The following is a 20278-nucleotide window of genomic DNA, read 5'->3' as shown; positions in this document are numbered from 1 at the left end:
GTTAGCTGACGGCTAATCTTCCTTAACAACAACAGAAAGGAATGAAGTACTGATACATTCTACAAAGTGAATGAACCTCAAAAATGTTATTTTAAAGTGAAAGAATCTAGTCACAAAGGGTCAGATATTGTATGATTCGATTTATATGAAATATTCGGAATAGGTAAATCCAGAGAAACGAATGCAGATTGGTGGTTGCCTGGGGCAACAGGAGAACAGTGGACTAACTGCTTAATGGGTAGGGGTTGATAAAATGTTTTGGAATTTAGATAGAGGTGGTGGTTGTGCAACATTGTGGATGTAGCCACTGAATTAGTTAATTTCATGTTATGCGAATTTCACCTCAATTTTTTTTTAAAAAAGGGGCAATGTTGGTCACAGGATCCTGGGGAGAGTCAGAAAGCCAGGCTAGGCCCTGTGCTGCCAGAAACAGTGCCCCAACTCCTGCTGCAAAGCCAGTCTGGGTCCACTCCCGTGCCACTGCTGCCAGGCAGAGGAGCTGCAGAGCGTACTCTCACAGCAGCGATGCTGGAGCCACCTTTGTGGCAACCCCACCTCTGCCGTAGCAACTAACTCTGGCAATCCAGTGCCTTCCAGGCCTCTGATACCCCAGACACCAGATTCCCATTCAGCTGCAGCCTCTCCCTTCAGCATTCCTGGTGTCGTGGCCCTTCCCTTACCAATGTATTTCTCGAGGCTGTGGCCAAGGGTGCATCCTTGGGGCCATCTCAGGGTTCGTGGGTGGAGGTGGCAGTGAGCAGGACCTACCTGAAAAGTCCATCCGACATGCTCCTCATCGGGAGGCGAGGCAGCAAAATGCAGTGGTTCTCCAAGTTGGGCCGTGGACCAGCAGCTTCAGCATCACCTGGTAACTTGTTAGAAAAGCAAATCTACTGCATAGGAACCCCTCAAGGTGGGGGCCTGGCAATCTGGGTTTTAACTAGACCTGCAGGTACTTCAGATGCAGGCTCAGGTGTGAGAGCCACTGGCCGAGGCAAAGAGCTTGATCTAAAGTCAGACCACCTGAATTTGAGGACAGCCTCTGCCACTTACTAACTGTGTGACTTTGGGCAAGTTACGTAATGCCGAGGGGGACCAGCCGTCCCAGTTTGCCTGGAACTGTCCTGGTTTAGCAGTCAAAGCCCCTCATCATGGGAAACTCCTCAGTCCCAGGCAAACTGGGACAGCTGGTCACCCTAAGACATCCCTCTGCCTCATTTTCTTGTGTAAAATGAGGATAATAAAATGAGTTAACACATTACAGTGTTTGAAACAAAGCCTGATGAGACTGGTAAACACTGATGAATGTCAGCTCGGCTGAGCCAGCATCCTGATTTTTTTATTCCTTCAACATTATACCATCCTAACCTCATTTGTTCCTTAAGTAAATTTGTTAAATAAGTAAAGTGCTTAAAGCTGTGCCTGGCACAGAGTAAATGCTCACTAAGTCTTAGCTATTCTCATTATTAATATTAGCTATTAGCTGATATTATTTGTCCACAACTGAGCCCAGATTTCAAACAACCCTTAGAGCAAACAATTAGCACGACCCAGCTACTGAAGCCAGCCCCATAGACTCCTAACTATCCATATGTTCAACCCCATCTAACATTATTGTCTTCTTTCCCGGGTCCTCTGGCCTCAGAATCCATTCCCAGATGACTTTGCCAGGTTTTTGCCAACATAAATTAGCAAAATCTCCCGGTTCTTTTGGTGATTCAATATTCTCCTCCCAGCTTTGGAGTCATTGGCCCCTGGGGGCCTGCAGGCATCTGACTTGTTATTTCAGTCTGGATGAAATGAGGGGTCGGGGGTTAGGGCACACAAGGGGACTTCTTCAGGGAAAGGTCATTACAGGGTGGATCCTTTAAGGAAATGCTGGCTGCTGGCTAAAGGAACTCTCTGTGGTTACACATGGGCAAGGGGGGAGGGAGAACCCAGGCTGAGCGAGGCCCTGCCACCTGCAGCACCTGGTTTCCTGCTCACCCAGGGCATCAGCACTCAGGTGGCCAACTGGGGAAGCAGGAGGGTGGAGAGCCACTTGGAGGATGCCTGGCCAGGCCTGGAAGTGGCGTGTATCCCACTCACCCATGGCCACTGGCCAACCCTCAGCCACATAGCACACTAACTGCAAGGGAGGATGGGAAACTCCACCTGGATGTGTGCCCAGGATGAAAGGGATATGGGTCTGCCAATTAGCCAGCAAGTTTCTGCCACCAGGATCTTCAGAAAGACCAAGACGATTGCTTTTGCTGGCAAAAGAGGCTCCATGAGGGTGGTGGTATGGTCCCCAAGTCTTCCATACCTTCCTTCAGAGCCTCGTTCTAGTGGCCTCTGCTCTCCACTCTTTCCCAATGGGAGACCTGGTGAGGGTGTGGAGCTACCTGATGGTGTCATTTTATAAGCAATGGTCATGCTTTTAAGTTTGATTTTTTACTCTCTCAACCTTGTAGCTGCAAGTTATAAAAATTCCCTGTTTTTGTAACCATGCCTTGAGCTGAGAATTTGGACTCTCATCTTATCTTTCTGTCCTTTAAGCTATGAAGTGCCCTTAGCACAACCTCCTGGCCAACAACCCTTGACTTCATGGTAATCTTCCTACTCTTGTATGGCAGGAGGCTCAGGTCCCCAAAGCCTTGCCTTTGATGGGCACTTTGTTCTGGGGACCACAGGATTAACTGTCTCACAACGGCGTGCCATGGGCTGCTGGTGTCCTGGCCCTTAATACGAGCTGGATTTTCACTGTCCTCTAGCCACTTGCCAGCCTTAGATTGCCCCCATTTCCCCAGGGCGTCTTGCTCCATCCACTCCTAGTCCTATTTTTGTGTCAAAGTTCTTAGTTTTAAGCAACAGAAACTGATTCTGGCGACTCTAAGTGAACAAGGAAGTTGTTGGAGATACTGGTTAGTTCCCAGGAGCTCTTGGAAAGGTCAAAGGGTCAGATCTGGAAGGGACTCTACTGCCCCTGCCTGGCACAGACGCCACAATCAGCACCACCAACATGGGTCGGAGGTGCCACCGCCTTTGAACAATGGATGTGTCTGCTGCCACTGCCACCATCATTTGCTGAGATGGGCTTCTTCACATTGGCAGCTTTAATTCAAAGTTGGGCATGTGGGTCTGATTGGTTATGTGCCCAGGCCCTCGCTGCAAGGGAGGCTGGGAAAGGGAGGCAGACAGAAGCATTTTCAGCTTCTTTCATGTTGTGGGAGGCAGGTTCTGACTCAAAGCTGGGGGATTCCTCTAACACAAGAAGGGCGCTCAGATGTGGAGTGGCCAAAAGAAAGCTTCATGTCCACTTCAAGAAGCCACCTGGTGCACTGGGGACTCGGGCCTGCAGCGCTGGCCTTGTCAGCTCCATGTTCTAACCAGGGGCCTCGCCAGCCATTGGATCCTGTGCAGGGCGGAGCAGGTGATAGAGCAGCCCTGTGCAAAGGCAGCATGGCCTGGAGGCGCTCACAGAACCAGGCTCTGTGTGTAGCTGAGCCCACCAGCTATCTTCCAGTAAGTCCTCTAACTTCTGGGAACACTGTCGTGGTTTCGAGGCATGGGACTGAGAGTTCATTGTTCCTCTCAGGTTGCTCTCCATGTGACCCTGGACACATACAGTAGCCTTTCTGTAGGATGGAGGTACTAATAGCATGGACCCTGTGAGGTCGCTGTGAGGATCGCATGAGAGGATGGATGTGCAGTGTGTAGCACAATGCCTGGCAGATAGTTGGAATTCGGTAACTGTTAGCTACTGGTTGCTGATGAGGATCAAGGCTGCCCCAGGGAGAGAAGCCCAAAGCGTCCTGCCCTACATCCTGATCTATATCATCCTCCGGGAAGCATAGGATGTCCTGACCTGATCCGACCTGATTCCTACCCGAAGTTATAGGACCACCCGATAACCAGATCCCACCTGCACTGATACTGTTTTAATGATTTTTTTCATGATCTTTCCTTTGTCTTGTAAAGAAATAACTCACATACTTATGCCTTATAAATTTAGCCCTGCCCTCAACCCACTGCAGCTCTTACTGCCCATGGGTCCTGCGCCCATGCTACTCCATGCTATTCTCTGAATAAAGGAGCACTACTGCCAGACCTTGAGAATCCAAGAAATCTTTCTTTCGATTCCTTGGTTCACCAAGCCTGCATCATTTCCAATCTTTAATATTGGGCAAAATACAATGACTTGTTCCTTTCTTCCTGGGAGCACTATGAAAACGTGTCGTTTGCATCCGTTTGATCACTTCAGGGGTGGACATGTCTGGGAGTTGGCTCAGGGAACTCTGGGGACCAATTCTTCAATACATCTGCCCCCTTCTACTTCTCTCCTCTTTCCTTATTCTTGTCCTTTCATCCACTTGGCTTCTCTGTTTCCACCTTCTGCCTTCTTCTCACCTGACTGCCAACCTCCTTGTCCTTACGACATCTATTCTCACTCCTTAGACTCCCAGTCATTAATTTTCCTATTTCCTGCAGTCGAGCACTCACAGCCTGGGGGATAGGGAATCCGTGTGAGGATCTTTGGCAGAGATGAATATAGAGCAAAGACCTCCACCCCATTTCCTGGTGCTTGGCCCCTATGATGGTTAATTTTTCTTGAGGAAGATTAGCCCTGAGCTAACATCTGCTGCCAATCCTCCTCTTTTTGCTGAGGAAGACTGGCCCTGAGCTAACATCCATGCCCATCTTCCTCTACTTTATATGTGGGATGCCTACCACAGCATGGCTTGCTAAGCGGTGCCATGTCCACACCCGGGATCTGAACCAGCGAACCCCTGGCCGCTGAAGCGGAACATGAGCACTTAACCGCTGAGCCACCGGGCTAGCCCTACATGATGGTTAATTTTATGCGTCAACTTGACTGGGCCATGGAGTGCCCAGATATTTGGCGAGACATTATTCTGGGTGAGTCTGGGAGGGTGTTTTCAGATGAGTTTAACATTTGAATCAGTGGACTGAGTAGAGCAGATCGCCCTCCCTCATGTAGGTAGGCTTCATCCAGTCAGTTGAAGGCCTGAATAGAACAAAAAGGCTGACCCTCACAAGTAAGACTGAACATTTCCCGCCTGACGGCCTTGAGCTAAGACATCGGTTTTTCCTGAGTCTGGAGCCTGCTGATCTTTGGACTACAACTCTGCTAGTGGCTCTCCTGTGTCTCCAGCTGGCCAACTGCAAATCTTGCGATTTGTCAGCTTCCATAATCGTGTGAGCCAATTCCTCATAATAAATCTCTTTCTATATGTATATACATCCTATTGGTATGGTTTCTTTGGACGAGAACCTTGACTCATTCAGCCCCTGAATGGAGGTGGGGCACAGCCATGACCCTGTGGGGGATCAGAATTGGCCACCCCAAGTGTGTCTCTTTGGCTTGATTTTTTGTTTTTTTTTAAAGATTGGCACCTGAGCCAACAACTGTTGCCAATCTTCTTTTTTTTTTATTCTGTCTTCTCTCCCCAAATCCCCCAGTACACAGCTGTATATTTTTAGTTGTGGGTTCTTCTAGTTGTAAGGCTTGATTATTTTTAAGAACAAAAGACTCTGAAAGAAACTTTGACCTCCCCCCAATTGCCTTAAAGAATTTAAATAGAAGGGCCCATTCCAGGAAGGAGCTAATACCGTAAGATAACTGTAACTCAATGTAAAATGTGTCTCTCAGGTCACATTGTCTATAGTTGGCCTATTTGCATTTCCATCTCCACATAAATTGTCTTCCTCCCCCTTGAAGTCTCAAACTGCTATCCCCAACACCCTCTTTTGTCTTTAGCTGAAAATAGTATTTAAGGTGGTGACCTCTGACATTTTGGCAAGTTGCTCAGTTTTCCTGGGTGTCTCCCATGTATACATGTTATAAAGCTTTGCTTGATTTCTTCTTGTTATTCCATCTCATGTCAATTTAATTCATAGCCCAGCCAGAAGGACCTAGAATGGGTAGAGGAATTGTCTTTCTCCCCTACAACCCTATACTTGCCTGCTCTGGGCTGCAGATGGCAGGTGGCCAGTAAGATGGCCACAACACACTTAGACATGGTTTACCATTGATGGTGAACTTCCCAGACACTCTACCAGCCCCCTTGTGATAATTGGTCCCAGTTGGCAACCTGGTGGCCATTGAATGGTTTTTCCCACTTGACCCAAAGATTGGTCTCATGATCGAGGCCTCTTGAGTATTTCTAGTTTTGGGGGATAGTGATGATGTCTAGCCCAAAAAGAATGCCAGGCTGAGTTTACTGCTGTGCCTTCTACCTTGGGCATAGCAGGCATTTGTAGGTGTCCATGTACTATTGCCCTGTGTGGTGGACATGAATGTGATTTTCTGTCCACTCTGGACATTGCAAATGTGAAAATGACCACAGTTATGCATATATGCCAAGGGAACAGACACAGAAAGCCAGATGACATGGAGGTGCAGGTGCAGGGGTTTGCCTGGGTGCACGGGCATTTAACGTGTCCTTCAGTGGATGAATTAGGATCATGAAAAGAAGAGAAAGGCTGAAGGTTGGGATGCAAAATCACCAACTTCCTCCCAATTAAGCACTCGATTTGGATTGTCAGTGCCTTGGGGACATTGTTGCTGGTCTCCTTGTGCCTTGCCACTGCAAGCAGGTGCTGAGTAACTGCTCTTTGTGACGGTGTTGCAGGAAGTCTTGAGAACAGGAAAAGGAGAAGGCTCACATTTGCTACTTTCTTGGCAGCCAAAAGTGGGCCATGGATGATGATCAGAGATTTGGGAAGGAAGAGGGTGGGCTCAGGGAGGGGCTTCGAAGTCACAGATGAAACTCTGGGGTCTGATCCATACCCACAAACAAAAGCCAGAATTGATTTAATGGAGTTCCATTCATGTGTTCAGCAGACACCAAATGAGCACCTACTAAGTGCCAGGCCCTGCGTGAGTGGAGGGGATACAGCGGGGAGCAGGATGGGGTAGAGATGTTCTCTCCAGTGGTGAACGCTAAAGGGGAGGAGCCAAGAAATGAGATGATCTGCCCATCCTGGTGCACAGACGGCTGCCTTGTTTGATTTCTCAGCCCTGTCCTGAATGGGGTTCAGCTGACTCTTGACTCCCCTGCGGAGAGAGAGGGCACCAGGGTGCCCGAGGTGTCCGCTCCCCAGCCTGGGCCAACTACTCCCTTTGTTTCTCACTCAGAGCCACCCTGGCCATTTCAGATGCAGCCAGCCTAGAGGCTTAGCCCAGAGGCAGCTGTGGGGCGTGGGCCTGGCAGCAGGCAGGCTGGCCAGTGGGCGGGCAGACAGGCAGCAGGAGAACACTCGAGAATTAACCTCGACCAGGACTAGGCGTCCCCTCAGAGGACGCAAGGATCACGGACATCTCCTCTCCTGCCTTTTGAAGGTACACCCCCACATTCCAGGGCCTGGGCAATGGAGTTGATTTTAATGGTCACTGGGTATGGGGTTTGAAGGAAAGAGTAGACACTCTCCCCATTCTCGGGTTTGTTTTGAAGTGAGCCAAAGGGTCTGTTGGTCTCAGCACCAGTCCCCTGAGGATGGGTAGGTGGGCCCCAGGTCCGTCAGAGGCCAGGCCAGGCTGCCCACTGATCTGGCTGCCCACTGATCTGGGGCGGGCGCTTCCTTCCTGGGAAGGGCCAGCCAAGAGGCAAGCGGGGCGCATGTGCACCTGGCCCCTTCCTCCCTCCGCTCATGCTCTGCACCGCTCCCTTGCTCTCTCTTCAGATTTAGACATGGCTCGAGAGTACAAGCCTGGCCCTGCCCAGCCAAGCCAGAAGAGGCAGCGGGGCACAGCCATCTCCTGGTGAGTCTGTCCGGGGTTGCCTGCCGGGGAGGGAGGCTGGTCCCCGGCTTATTTAGGGCTCTGGGTTCCTCTGGGTTGGAACAAGGACCCCAGAAGTCCTGCTTAGTGCACTGCACATCCAGCTGGCTCGAGCTGCCCAGCCTATTCACTGTGGCACCTGAGGATGTCACTTCTCCCTCGGCCTCAGGTTTTTTCTGTAAACTGAGGAAGTCCACCCAGTTCATTCCAAGGCCGCTTCTAGCCACCATTCTGCTGGCAGAAGCAAGGTGCCCCCTCCTCCCACCTGGAGCGAGGGGACGTGGGTCCTTCCAAGAGGAGCCTCATTTGTGGGGTGCTTGGGGGCTTTTTCCAGGTAGAGATATTTGGGAAGTAGCAAATGGGAACGTTTCTAAACAAAATCTTGCCCCTAAATTGAGCAACTTAAAGAAATTTTAAAGAAACCTTTAAAATGTTTTCAGAAAGGAGCTCACCAACCTCTGCCAGCCAACACGCAATTTCACAGGCGTAACGAAGGTGTGTGTGAACACCGTGGCCCTGTTGTCCCCTTAGCTGGGCATTTGTGATGGCTGCGCTCAGCCCCTGGCCCTGTTGGGGCATCTGGGTGGTTTCTATCTTGCCACAGAGGAGACGGGGAGGCAGGCGGTTAATGTTAGGAGCAGCACTGTGTAAACACGCTGGTGCCGAAGGTTCTGCTTCCTTTTGGATTTCGCCTCAGCTCGTCTCCGCCAAAGTGGGATGGCAAGGCTGGGCTCAGGGGCTGTTTTAGGAAGTCTCTACACCTCCAAGTTGACCTCAAGAGAGATTAGACCAAATGCCTCCCTGCTAGCGGCAGCCTGAGGGTCCGCGTCACCCTGTGAGTGTGCCCGTGTTTCTTCAGTGATACAGAACTGCGTATGTGGTGTGTTGGTTTGCTGGCTCACATGTGCGCCTCTTATCTAGGGCATCTGTCTGTTGAGAGGGTTTTGTAATTATCTGTCCCATGGGAGGTACATGGTTCTTTCCCATAGTCCTCTCATGTGGTTTTTAACGTGGCCACTTTTGAGGCTGGGGGAAGCCCTTCCTCAGTTCTTCAGTTTCAGTCACCTTCTTCAGATTTCATACCCCCCCTCTCCCAACCTCCTTGCCCAGCAGGCTGGGACCCAGTCCTGTCAGCCCTCTGAGGGGCACATGTGGGGGAACAGGGAAGCAATGGGAAGTGACGACAGCTGTCTCACAGGGGCTCAGACTCCATTCAGAGAGACTCCAGCATTCATGGTCTGGGGCAGGGGTGGCCTCCTTAAGACCCGTGCCGCGTGTCCCCAGGGGATTCCAGAATGAAGCATGAAGCATTTCCCAGGGCCTGGGGCAGCATGGGTTTGGGGCAACAGTGGCTGAGTGACTGTGGCTGTGGTCCCTTTGGATGGTGCCCAGAAGAGAGGCAGGCTGGGAATGGGGTTCTGGTGGCTGGTGAGCTGCTGAATGACCTCTCCATAATAACTGATCAAGTCTGGGCCACCTGACTTGGGCCTCAAATTGGAATTTGTCAACCTGGAGGGAAAGGTTTGTGGTGGAAGGATTGCCCCAGGTCCTCTTCCCCTGTCCTTGCCCCTGAGGACACTGGAGGGGGTAGCTTGACTTCTGCTCACCACGCCATTCCGACGGTGCGTTTTACTTCTTTTTGAGGGAAGCCCAGGCTTGCAGACTGTAACCATTAGCCCAAACCAGGGGAGGGCTGCGGCTGCTAATCCCTGACCCCCTACGACCAGCCCGCTGCCCTTTGGGGAGAAAGGAGCAAAGCCACCCATCCAGGGCGCAGGCCTCAGCCTTTGCTGATGACCTGGGGTGGGGCGGGGACAGCAGAGAACCGCAGAGCGTGGAAGCCATCACGCCTAAAGGCCCCCCTCGCCTGCAGCAGCCGTGGCTGCAGCGGCGCATGCGCCCTAACCGCTAACCCCCCCCCAAGGCCCTGCCTCTGTCTCAACCCTGGCACTTCCCAAGTCTGTGTTCAGTGAAATCCCATTCTTTTTTGTGGCTCATTTCTGGCTGTTTTAAGAAGTCATTTTAGGGAAAAACGTAAGCAAGGGAAGGTAAAAGGTCTCTCCTTCTGCATTGGCCGGGAATCGAACCCGGGCCTCCCGCGTGGCAGGCGAGAATTCTACCACTGAACCACCAATGCTCTGGTAGTCTGGGTTCTTCCACGGCAGCTCAGGTGGTCTGCCACAGATCCCTGCGCTTTGTCTGGATTCTGCCAAGTTCTTGGAGCAGTCGCGGGAGCGAGGATGGAGATCCAGACGAGCAAGGCTTTTCCCCCGAGTGGTCGTGCTCAGCTGAGGCTCGTCACCTTGAGTCTGTCCTAGTCCCCAGCCCTCCCGGCTCGGTCTTTCCTGGCCTTCAGGGGTCTGCCTGTTTCCGGCAGCGCGCCGGGGACCCCGACCCTGCAAGGCCGCGGGGTGGGGACAAGCCATCCCCGCGCTCCGCTGGCTCGCTTTCCTTTCTCCAAGGTTGCGCCTCCCACCACCGGAATCAGCATCCCTGCGGTTCCCGGGCCGCCTACCCAGACCTCCTGAAGCCAGAAAGCCGAGGCGGGGGTGGCCGGAAATCTCACTCCCAGACCTGGGGACCTCGGGGGATGAAGACGAAAGGGGGTCCGAATGCCCTCTATTCCGCCCCAGTGGCCCTCAAAGGCCTCCCTCGCCTGGGCTGGGCCTGAGCCAGGGGTGTAGGCGCTGGGTACCAGAAAGTTGTTTTAGAAACTTCACTGCCCACATGCATTCCCCTCCCAGACAACGCATCACTTGCCCTAGGCGGAACCTGAAGCTCCTGCAGCTGTGTCCCCACAGGGCCTTCCTGCCCAGGCCAGGACCTAATTGTCTCTCTGCACGGATCCCCCAACCCTTCTTGGGCACCAGTTCCCCGGAGTGCGTGGTGGATGAGACAATGGGGTGAGGTCGGGCTGTGAGAACCCGGGACTTTCCAGGCTGGTCCTCTCCCAGGGCCTGGAGCAAAGGGGAAGGTGGCCTGGCCACGGCTTTAACCCTGCCTGGCTGGCTCTGCCAGTGCTGGGCCCTGCATCCTGGCATTCCCATGCAAGGATTAAAGGCTCGCACACCCACACTGTGGCTTGGGGCCCTGACAACTCTCCCTTTCATCCTTTGCCAGACTAAGATCCAGAACATCAGTAGTGCCTGGGTCAGGCAGAGGAGACTTTGGAGGGTCCCCCTCTGGCTAGCCAGAAGCCACCAGGCAATTGTCCCCCTCCTGCCACCTGGAGCCACTGGAAGGTGCTCCTTATCAGAGGCCAGCCAGGGGAAGCTGGTTTGCTGTGGTCTCCCAAAGAGACCTTGGGCAAGTGCCTAGTGGCCCTTTGGGTAGAGAATCCTGGGATTCTAAGGAAAAGCTGCATACCTCCATTTCCCCAAGTTAAACTGGGGTCTGGGCAGGGACTCTGGCCCTGGACACTGACCTCTTCCGCATTTGTCTCTTCCGCAGGTGCGGTAACTATGACCTGGACTACGAGGGGTACAGGGAAGATGTCCCCTACAGGTGGGTGGGTCCTGCCCACTTGGTCCTCTGGGCAAACGGATGGGGCTGGTTGGCCTGACTCCCTCTTCGTCCTGTCCCATAGGGTGTATGAATACCGCAGGATCCCTCCACTCCTCAACCGTGTGCCTGTCAAGATCCGGAGGACCCATGTGGGCGTCGGAGTGAAGAGCAGCTTCAGTCCTCACAAGGTCCCCAGGAATAGCCAACTGCCCCCAGGGCAGATAAAACGTGAGTGAGGGGGCACAGCCCTCACCTGCAGCAAAAGGGAGGAGCTGGGCAGCCCTTAGCAGTGAGGGCAGGCCTGGGAGCCCTGGCAGCACTGCTCTCTGCCCCCTGGGCCCAGTGGGGCACCAACTCTGGCCCCTCTCCTGACAGTGCGGACTAAGGAGCTGTACTCCATCAGAGGGGAGCTGAGCCAGATCAAAGCCCAGGTGGACTGCCTATTGGAGAGTCTGGAGCGCATGCACCAGCAGAGGGAGCAGCATCCAGGTCAGGCACCCCCAAGAGTGGGCCCAGGCCATGTTCTTAGCAGGCTCCAGCTTTTCCTATTCCTGAGGGTGCCAGGGGCACTCAGGGTCCTGGACCTGCTGTTCCTGTCTGCAGGGCTCCTCCCTGCCTCCTGGAGTGCTCTTCCCCCGCCCCCTCCCCCCACTCCCTCTGGCTGTTCTTGTGGCTTGAGGACCCTTGTGGCTTCTGGGTTGTCCTATCACCCCCACCCACTCAGCAGCTGGCTGGGACCTCCAAACCCAGCCATTGACTGGTGACTCTCCTTGCACAGGGACAGAGGACAGTGAAGACAACAGGAGCCCTGATAGTAAGGGTTCCTCATGCAGACCTACTGAGCCCCAGCAGGAGCCCAGGGGCCAGAGCGCCCATCCAGAGGCAGACAGCCCCAAGGAGAGCACAGACCCGGAGGAGGCAGTGAGTGGCCTGACACCTCCCCCTATCCTCACCCTCCTTGTGTTTGGGTCCTTGTGGCCTCCCTATGAGCAAGGGAGGGACTCGGGCTTCTGTGGGAGCCCACAGTGGGTTGGGGGAGACATATGACTTCAACCACAGGCAATGCCCAGGAGAAGATGGGTCCTGCCCTGGTTTTTATTCCAACTAGGGATTGGTTGGCTCAGCTGGACCAGTTCTGGGCTGAAATACCATCTCATCCTGGAAGATGCAGGGAGGGGGGTAGAGCTTTGAGCATTGTAGAGGGAATGTCACAGCTGTGCCCTCGGCCCCAGATCCCTTGCCTGAGAACCACCTGGTAAGCTTGTTAAGACTCAGATTTCTGCCCTTTTCCTGTCCGGTGCACTCACCTGCTGCCCCAGGGTCTTTGGACTGTCTGCATTGTACTATGCTCCCCAGGGAAGCTGTGGCACAGACCTTTCTGGATGGAGAATATCCACACCTGATCTGATAATGACCCTTTGTGCAGCACTAAAGGGCTGGAATGTTCCCTGCCCTACCATATCCTCCTTCCCTATGGGTGGTCCCTGCGGCAGGCCAAGCCCCCACTGCTATTTGGGCCATCTCAGCAAGGCTGGGGCTGCTGGGGAGTCGGCAGTGATGAGCTCCCCTTCCTCCACCTACCAGCTCTGCCCCTGGGCCTGCTGGGTTCCAGAGGGCCCTCACTGAGACCAAGGCCTGAGTCACATCTGGGAAAAGACTGGGCTAGATGGAGAGAATGCTTTCTTTTGTCTGGTGGTTCTGGGTTCAGGAAGAATCTAGAATAGCACTGAGCTGCCAGAGCTGCCAAGAAAGGGAGGTGGGGGTGGGGAAGACTGGGAGATGTTAGCAGATGGCCCTCCCTTTCCCAGCCATACCGTGCATCTTAGCCCTCCTGGCCAGAGTCCTGCTTCTGTTTTTCCTACAGGTGAAAAATCACGCATCTGACCAGGTCGGCCAGTAGAAGGTGGAACCCCTCCGGGCTCATTAGCTCTAGGCACTTTCCCGGGTGGCTCCATTCCTTCCCTCGTGTGGTTTTTCAAAGGCCTCCCGATCGCACCCACGCAACCAGAGTCTGGAGTGAGGGCAACGGGAAGTGGAGGCACAGCTCATCCAGACCAGCCAGGAAGCCTCCCTAAGGGTAGCTTTAGCTTTGCAGGTAGTTTCCAGATGATAGTCCAGGGACTGGCAGGGACTGGAGGGAGGAGGCACAGAACTGTCCTCATGAAGGTGAGGCCCAGTCTTGCAAGGAGCAGCTGGACAGGGTCCCCCTGGGAGTGCCATTAGCCCTGTCTGACTGCAGGTGCTGCTTTGGCTGCTCTTCTCCCCTCCCAAGGCCCCGCCAGTCCTGTCTGGCTGTGGAGCATCCTAGAGCAGCTGGCCCAGACAGCTTTCTCCAGCCACAGTGGTGCAGAGGAAATGTACTCCTGTTCCTAGTCGGTCTTCCAGTCTGAAACTGAGCTTTAAGGTCCTCAGCACGTGCCGCACATAACCCCTTTTGGTTCCAGACTCCCCATCTACCCTACAAAGCCATCCTTCAGAATAGGGGTATCATTTTTAGGTCCCCTTTCTATTTTGTCTTTTGCTGGTGTGATACTATTTCAGATCTGCTCTGGAAATACTACATCAGAAGGGGAAAAATAAAGTTTCTATTTCTTTTCCCTGGTCAGGGGTTCTTGGTGTGGTCTGAGAGCCTCATTCTGGTCCTTGGGCTGCCCCCGGCCAGCCCTTCCTAGAGAAGCTGAGCAGGCCTCTGGGACACACAAGTTCAGAAGCTTATATCAAACCAGGGCACAGAATGGGGACCAGCCTGCCCTGCCTTCCTCCAACCCAGACCTGAGCACAAACCCAAGGGGCTTAGGAGCCACACAAGAAAATCCTACCCTTGTGGTCCAGTCATCCAGGCTGGCTCTGCCCTACAGAATGGCCAGGCTGCATCTGGTTTTCCAGCGTCTGGAAACTCCTGCTCCTGGCAGTTCATCTGCCCTCTCCCAGGAGCCAAGACTGGACAAAGGCACCAATAATGAAGCCAGCCTGGGCCCCCATTTCTTATCAGCAGTGGAGGTCTCTGGCTGTGCTGCTCTGCACATGACCAAGGAAGGATGGGATCTGGCTTCCACCCAGAGCCAAACCCTTCCCAGCTACCCAACCCTGAGCTATGGTCTTGCAAAGCACCAAACCAGAGGCTGGGGGTGCACCCAGTGTGCTCCTGGAGCCATACAACCCTTCTACTCTTGTCACACGTCAGCAGTGGCCCTGACTCTGGCACCTGAGGGGCAGTTTCTCCTCCAAAACTCATTTCCCTACATCAACCTTTGCAGCTCCTTCAGTTTCAGCTGGTCTCTTCTGCTTGTGTTGGTGTAAGGGACAGGACACACTTAGGACAATGCTGTCCCAAGCCCTGGACACGAGGGGTCTAAGATTGCACTATCCAGCTCAGAAGAGCTTTGCTCTTTTTTATTCATGTGCGTTGTTTTAATAGATTTTTTCCTTTTTCTCCCCAAATCCCCTGGTACATAGTTGTATATTTTTAGTTGTGGGTCCTTCTAGTTGTGGCATGTGCCTCAGCATGGCTTGATGAGTAGTGCTATGTTGGTGCCCAGGATTCCAACCGGCGAAACCCTGGGCCGCTGAAGCAGAGGTGCCAACTTAACCACTCGGCCACGGGGCCGGCCCCTTAGCCTTGCTTTTTAAAATCCTGTACCAAGAAGAACCACGATAGAAGGCTTTTTCAGATATAAAACAGTTTTGTTTTTGTTTTAGCTCAGCTGTAAGTGAGAAGGCACAGCTTCCTTGTCCATTCCCTCAAAAGCAGCCCAGCTATACAGGAGGGAGTCACTGGCTGGCCTGCATAGGATCCACCCCTTACAAGACCATAGCTCCAGGTCTCGGAAGTCCTTTCGAACTTGGGAGTCAGGTTGCATCACAGGTTTCTTCAACTGGTTCGTAGATGGCAGCCAGCTCAAGTAAAGTTTCTTTGACGGAACAATTCGTAAAAAGCCCTTCCAACACACCTGTCCAGGGCATCAGTTCCGCGCAGGCCTCCCCAGATCCTCTCCCGCGCTCTGAGTTCTCAGCTCAGCCCAGCATGGAAGCCGAAGGGGCGGGTCCTTTCGGGGATCGCGGCAGCTCGGTCCACGGCGTCCGTCGTTGCCCTGGCTTCTGGTTCAGAGCGGCGCGGCGGCGTCCCTCCGGCGGGCGGCCCGCACCAGGCACTGCTGCAGGACGGGGTAGAGGCGCTGGCAGCCCTCGAGGCCCAGGCGCACGGCCTCAGCCCAGCTCTCGGTCGGGCCGCCCTCCCCGCTGCCCAGCAGCCCGGCCACCTGGTTGAGAACGGGCATGAGCGCCACCGTGAGGCCGGCGGCGGCGCGCTCCTCCTCGAGCCGCGTGGGGTCCAGCAGCCAGGTGGGCGCGGGCCCCGGCGCACGGCTCAGGCCGCAGCCCACCACCAGGTCGTACATCTCGACGCCCGCGTCGGCCAGGGCAAGCGCGGCGGCCGTGAGCGCGGCGGCCAGGGCCGAGCCGCCGTCCTCGAGCAGCAACGCCGACACCTCGAGCTGCGCGCGCGGGTAGCGGCCCAGGCGCACGGCTGGCTCGAGCGCCTCCTGCAGGGCCAGCGCCAGCTCGCGCTCCTCGCCACCCCCCGGGGGCGCGCGGCGCCGGCGGCCCGCGAAAGGCGCGCGGCGAAAGTCGCAGAGCAGGCGGCCGCGCAGCGCGGCCGGGGCCTCGCCGCCCGCTCCGGCCGGGCCGCCGCCGCGCTCGCCGCCCTCGGCCTGGCGCGGACCAGACACGGCGCACAGCACCTTGGTGCCCCCCGCCTCCAGGTAGGCCGAGCCCTTGGCCTGGCTCAGCAGCCCGGCGCGCGCGTACACAGGCCGCAGCCGCGTCGGGTCGCGAGCGGCGGGCGCCTCCTCCTCGTCGGCGGCGTACAGCTGCGGCGGCTGCGACTCCTCCGGGCCGCGGATGCGGCGGTGGTCCCCGGGCATGGCGGCGCCGGGCGTGTGCGCCGCTTCCGCCCGCCCGGCCTAGCGTGCGTGCTCTTCCGCTCGCTTAAAGCCGCGCGCCCGCGCGAGGGCTGTCGGGATTGCGGAGGGCGGCGCCGCACCGCCCCCTACTGCCCTGGAGGGAGAAGGGCGAGTGCTGCCCAGCCCCCGGGCCGCAGCAAGGACGCGCAGAGCTCGATGGCTTGAGGGGTGGATAGACCGACAGGCCTGCGGAAGTGGGACCTGGGCCGGCCCGGGTGACCTCTAGCCTCCTGGGCCAGGGCAATCCCAGGGCGTGTGTCTTCTGCCTTTCACTTGTGAAGGTTGTAATTATTTTAGTTTTGCAGTTACTTGTGTGACTATTTTATATGTGTTCCCCACTGCCTTGCCCAAGGGGGTAATGACATTTTGTCTTGTTCACTCCTGTACCCTCAGTGCCCTGGCTGGCATAAACGCCTGTTGAATGAGTGAATGGAACTGTCTCCCACACCGGATTGTGTAAGCTCTTTGTATCCCTAACACTCCTCACCTGGCACGTTTCTTGTGCCTCCCCTGCCTGCTTCTCTCACTCCGAGTGAGGACAGCCCCTCACCCCCAGGCCTGCTTGTGACGGCTGGTCGCTAATGCTTCTCCCAGTATAGACCTGCTTTCCCTTCTCCCTCCACATCAGCATGGCTGAGAGTGACCCTGGGCCCCAGGGCCAGCCTGTTGTACCCAGGGGACATGAAATCAGCCAGAGCTGGCACAAGCAACCAGTACCTTTAACCTCCCTGCACACTACTGTTTCCAAACCCAGCTGTCTTCAGACTTGGGTGAAGGTACTCAAGGCTAGGGAAGGGTCTCATGCTCACTGTCCATGTGAGGGGGTGAGGGGAGGCAACGGATGCACCCCAAATACCTCCTGTACCACAGAACACCTCTGACCCCACACCCCAACCTCAACATCACGAGGGAGGGGAAGAGGGACAAAGGCCTAAGAAATGGAGCAGTTCCAAGAAAGGAGCCTCTCTGCTTCCAGTAACCCCGTGGGTCATCTTCTGTTGAATGATAAATGTTTCTCTCCATCTGACCCTGCCTGTTCTGAGGGCTACCTCCACAGACATCTTGAGGGAATCCCAGGGGCTGTTCCCAAAGTTCAGGGGTCTGGAGCTGGTCTCAGCAGAGCACTGCAACCAGAAGCCAGCTGGAGGCACAGCATTTATTCCACAGACACCCAGGGAGCCGTGGGCCATTACACGGGGGGTACCTATTAGCAGGCAGGGGGACAAGGGGTTAGGGATCACACAGCATCATCAAGTATTGCACATGGTCCTTTTATTCTCTGCAGCAAAAACGATTCCTCCCTGCAGACCCAGAGCCTTAGGTCTGCAGAAAACTATAGACACAAGCATGACAATGATAAATAGCAATCCTGGAGTAGTGGTTCTAGACAGATGGCGCTGCCATGGAGGGCTCAGGGCAGAAATGTAATGTGGGCATTGAGTCACAGGCTGGCTCCTAGGTAAGTTCCTGTTACTGCTGGGTTAGAAGAACAGATGGTGCTGTAAAGATCCCAAGAGTCAAACGTCCTTGTGGTGGATGGAGAGCTCCTGGCTGGACGGATGTATCCAGGTGGTGGGGAAACGCTTCCCAGTGGAAGCCATCCCTGCCCTCAGTTCTTCACATCTCCCAGGCGGAGCTGGGCAAAGGAAGTAGCCAGCTGCAGCGCCTCCTGCAGGCAGCCCACGTTCTTGCCTGTGGCCTGAGCAGACACATCTTTGCCACCACCCTTGCCATCCATCAGGCCTGACACCTGCTGCACCCACTCGCTGGCTTTCAGGCCCCGGTTGGCTGCATTCTGGAACACAGGAAGGGGATGTGGAAATCAGGGCATGGGATGGGATTGAGGGAGACAGAGAGAGGGGAGAGAAAGCAAAAGGATGGAGTAGACACACACCCACTCCTGTCCTGGGTGATGTGCCAGTGCTGACACAGATCCTACAGCTGGTACCATGGCCAGGATGAGGCATACTGAATGGCAAAGCCAGGTAGCAGCCAGCAGAGTTAAACATATCCACCAAGGAGAGGGCCTGAGGGTAAAGGCTGCTGAAGGAGGTGACAAACAGGTGGGCAGGAGAATGGCCATGTCTAACAGGGATTGCACAGAGACATGGGTCTTGGCAAACAACAGTAAGAAAAACCAAGCTCCCTCAGAAAAGCTAGAGACACCACTTTCCACTGGCACAAGGCTGCGGGGCATTCTGACCTGGGGGACTTGACACAAGCACGTGATTTTGCCAGCTTCATTATCCACTGTGAAGAGCATGGCAGACGTCTGAGGGGAATGCGTCTTGAAGAGCTTCAAGGCTTCATTCAGGGCCTGTGGGGAGAAGCTGGTGTTGGACCATGGCCCTGGGGAGGCGGTCATGCTCTCCACAAGTGCAGCGAGTTTGTGGAGCTCAGTTCTCAGAGCGCTCCCCACCCCTCACGCTCACCCCCTTCTAAGAGCAGGTGCTGGTCCCAGGAGCCTGTATGGGGAAGGACCCAAGCACAGACGTTGCCCACACTCTGCCTCTGAGGTTTGCCTTCCACCTCCAGGAGCCATAGCTCGCCAGCCACTAGATCTCTCCAGGGCTCAGCCTAACCTCAATTCCAGAGAGTGGGCCCTCAGGCAACCATTCCACTCAGAGCCACAAAGCTCACAGTTCAGCCACCAAAGGGCTGATGAGACCCCAAGAAAAGGAGATAAGCAGTGGACAGGCACAGAGCAGTGTCTGGAGCCCTAGCCCCTAGGTTGCCTTGGCTGAGGCGCCGCTCTCCATCTCCAAGATGACGAGAGGCTGGTTGGGGTTGCTGTCAATGAGCTGCTTTGTCTTCTCCAACACCTGCAAGGAAGGAAGTCCAGAAGAAAGGCCTCAGGTCAAAGGCCCAGACTCCAACACCCTGACAGCAGTTTGCACAGCTTTTGCTGGGTAAATCCTCCCTTCCAGCCCCCAGCACTGCCAGGACTCACCCGCTTCTGGACATCAGCTTTGCTAGCCCGGTCTAGGTCATCCATGATCTTCTTCAGAGATTTGAGATTCTCCCGGAATTCATCCTTCTGCCACTGGGGGATGACTGCAGTGGCCAGGGCCTAGAACCAGAAACAGAATACCCTGGGTTCTGGGCCACAAGGAGCTAGGATGTGAGGCTCCAGCCAATCCCACGCTTCTGGCTTTGAATACGAAAGTCCCTGACTAGTCTGGAAGGAGAAAGAAAACAAAAACCAAAAAGGTACCCACTGGCCTTGGAAGCAGTCACTTTACGAGCAACTGCAATAGTTGTAATGAGAAGGGGTAGAAAGAAAGGGGCAGAATAAAGAGAGCTGGGATCCCCTGTAAGACCTGGCCCCAGCAGGTAGTGAACACACCTGTGATGGGCTAACAGGAAGCCCTGAATATCAACAAACACCAGGAGGCCTGGAAATAGTGGGCACCCACGGCACCTCCCCCAACTCTCAACAGCAGTGCCCACTCATGCTTGGAATGGGTGCTCCTGCCATCGGCAAGGGGGCAGCAGGAGGTTCCAGGGGCCCATAGACCAAGATCCATGGAGCCCCCTTTTCAAGGCTGGAGGACAACAGCAGTCAGGCAAAGGCCCACTGCAGTGAGAACCAGGACCTGAGAGTTCTTCAAGAACAGGGAGTGTCTGATTCCTCAGGCCTGGGACCCGGCACTGAGGGCTTGAGGAGGGAGAGGGAGGCCGCCCTACCTCACCCAGGTCAGCAATCTCCCTCTGCACATCCTTGTTTGGCGCAGTCTGGGCTTTCACTTTGCCTTCCATGACAGAGAGAGATTTCTTCAAGCTCTCTGCTTTCCGGAGGGCCTGGGAGAGGGACATTGGGAGGGGTAAACTCCGGGTCAGGTAACTTTCAGCTTCACTACTCTGTCTGCACACAACTATGGCAAGCACTATTAATGGCAGGCTACGGAACAACACATCCCAAGACACCAGAAGCTTCTCTTCTCTCAGGGAACAAATGTTTGCAGCCTCATGCCCCAGACAGGAGCACCTTCCTCACGCCTGACCAGCAGAAAGGCTGCACTAACTCGGG

The 20278-nt window shown here is 54.9% G+C and overlaps 3 protein-coding genes and 1 non-coding gene across 9 annotated transcripts in view; 1 reads left to right on the top strand and 3 right to left on the bottom strand.

Moving 5' to 3' along the window:
* The first annotated feature begins 7238 nt into the window (after positions 1 to 7238).
* Positions 7239 to 13898, top strand: LOC106782940 (RNA-binding protein Raly-like). 5 transcript variants are annotated; one of them, XM_070262055.1, is made up of 7 exons: positions 7239 to 7345; positions 7687 to 7765; positions 11234 to 11287; positions 11370 to 11515; positions 11663 to 11776; positions 12066 to 12208; positions 13152 to 13898. In XM_070262055.1, the coding sequence occupies exons 2-7, from the start codon at positions 7695 to 7697 to the stop codon at positions 13185 to 13187; spliced, it is 564 nt and encodes a 187-aa protein (XP_070118156.1). In that variant the 5' UTR covers positions 7239 to 7345; positions 7687 to 7694; the 3' UTR covers positions 13188 to 13898. The 5 variants fall into 5 exon arrangements, with proteins under 5 accessions (XP_070118156.1, XP_070118155.1, XP_070118154.1 ...); XM_070262054.1 differs by lacking the exon at positions 13152 to 13898 and having other exon boundaries at positions 12066 to 12471; XM_070262053.1 differs by lacking the exons at positions 7239 to 7345; positions 13152 to 13898 and adding an exon at positions 7370 to 7503 and having other exon boundaries at positions 12066 to 12471.
* TRNAG-GCC (transfer RNA glycine (anticodon GCC)) lies at positions 9850 to 9920 on the bottom strand. The gene has a single exon. It is a non-coding gene; the product is annotated as a tRNA-Gly (tRNA).
* A 755-nt stretch (positions 13899 to 14653) lies between the features above and the next one.
* Positions 14654 to 16287, bottom strand: EXOSC6 (exosome component 6). The gene has a single exon (XM_023637318.2). The coding sequence runs from the start codon at positions 16207 to 16209 to the stop codon at positions 15391 to 15393; it is 819 nt and encodes a 272-aa protein (XP_023493086.1). The 5' UTR covers positions 16210 to 16287; the 3' UTR covers positions 14654 to 15390.
* A 1216-nt stretch (positions 16288 to 17503) lies between these two features.
* The window catches only part of AARS1 (alanyl-tRNA synthetase 1), a 28228-nt gene continuing 25453 nt past the window's right edge, over positions 17504 to 20278 (bottom strand). For both annotated transcript variants that reach the window (XM_023637313.2, XM_001501012.6), the window contains exons 17-21: positions 19936 to 20049; positions 19199 to 19318; positions 18984 to 19070; positions 18452 to 18565; positions 17504 to 18043 (exon numbers count right to left, since the gene is read on the bottom strand). In XM_023637313.2, the coding sequence (XP_023493081.1) occupies positions 17858 to 18043; positions 18452 to 18565; positions 18984 to 19070; positions 19199 to 19318; positions 19936 to 20049 (621 nt within the window). In that variant the 3' untranslated portion in view covers positions 17504 to 17857. The remainder of the gene's footprint in view (positions 18044 to 18451; positions 18566 to 18983; positions 19071 to 19198; positions 19319 to 19935; positions 20050 to 20278) is intronic.

Source organism: Equus caballus, chromosome 3 (genome assembly GCF_041296265.1).
Source record: "Equus caballus isolate H_3958 breed thoroughbred chromosome 3, TB-T2T, whole genome shotgun sequence".
NCBI classification, from domain to species: Eukaryota; Metazoa; Chordata; class Mammalia; order Perissodactyla; family Equidae; genus Equus; species Equus caballus.
The sequence above is the reverse complement of the archived record's forward strand: the minus strand, read 5'-3'. Positions and strand labels throughout refer to the sequence as shown.

Excerpts from the sequence above, each read along its gene's own strand:
- LOC106782940 (XM_070262050.1), top strand. The coding sequence starts at position 10,511 with ATGCATTCCCCTCCCAGACAACGCATCACTTGCCCTAGGCGGAACCTG. Across the intron at positions 11,288-11,369 it reads AGGGAAGATGTCCCCTACAG|GGTGTATGAATACCGCAGGA; the intron begins GTGGGTGGGTCC and ends CCTGTCCCATAG. Across the intron at positions 11,777-12,065 it reads GCAGAGGGAGCAGCATCCAG|GGACAGAGGACAGTGAAGAC; the intron begins GTCAGGCACCCC and ends CTCCTTGCACAG.
- EXOSC6 (XM_023637318.2), bottom strand. The coding sequence starts at position 16,209 with ATGCCCGGGGACCACCGCCGCATCCGCGGCCCGGAGGAGTCGCAGCCG.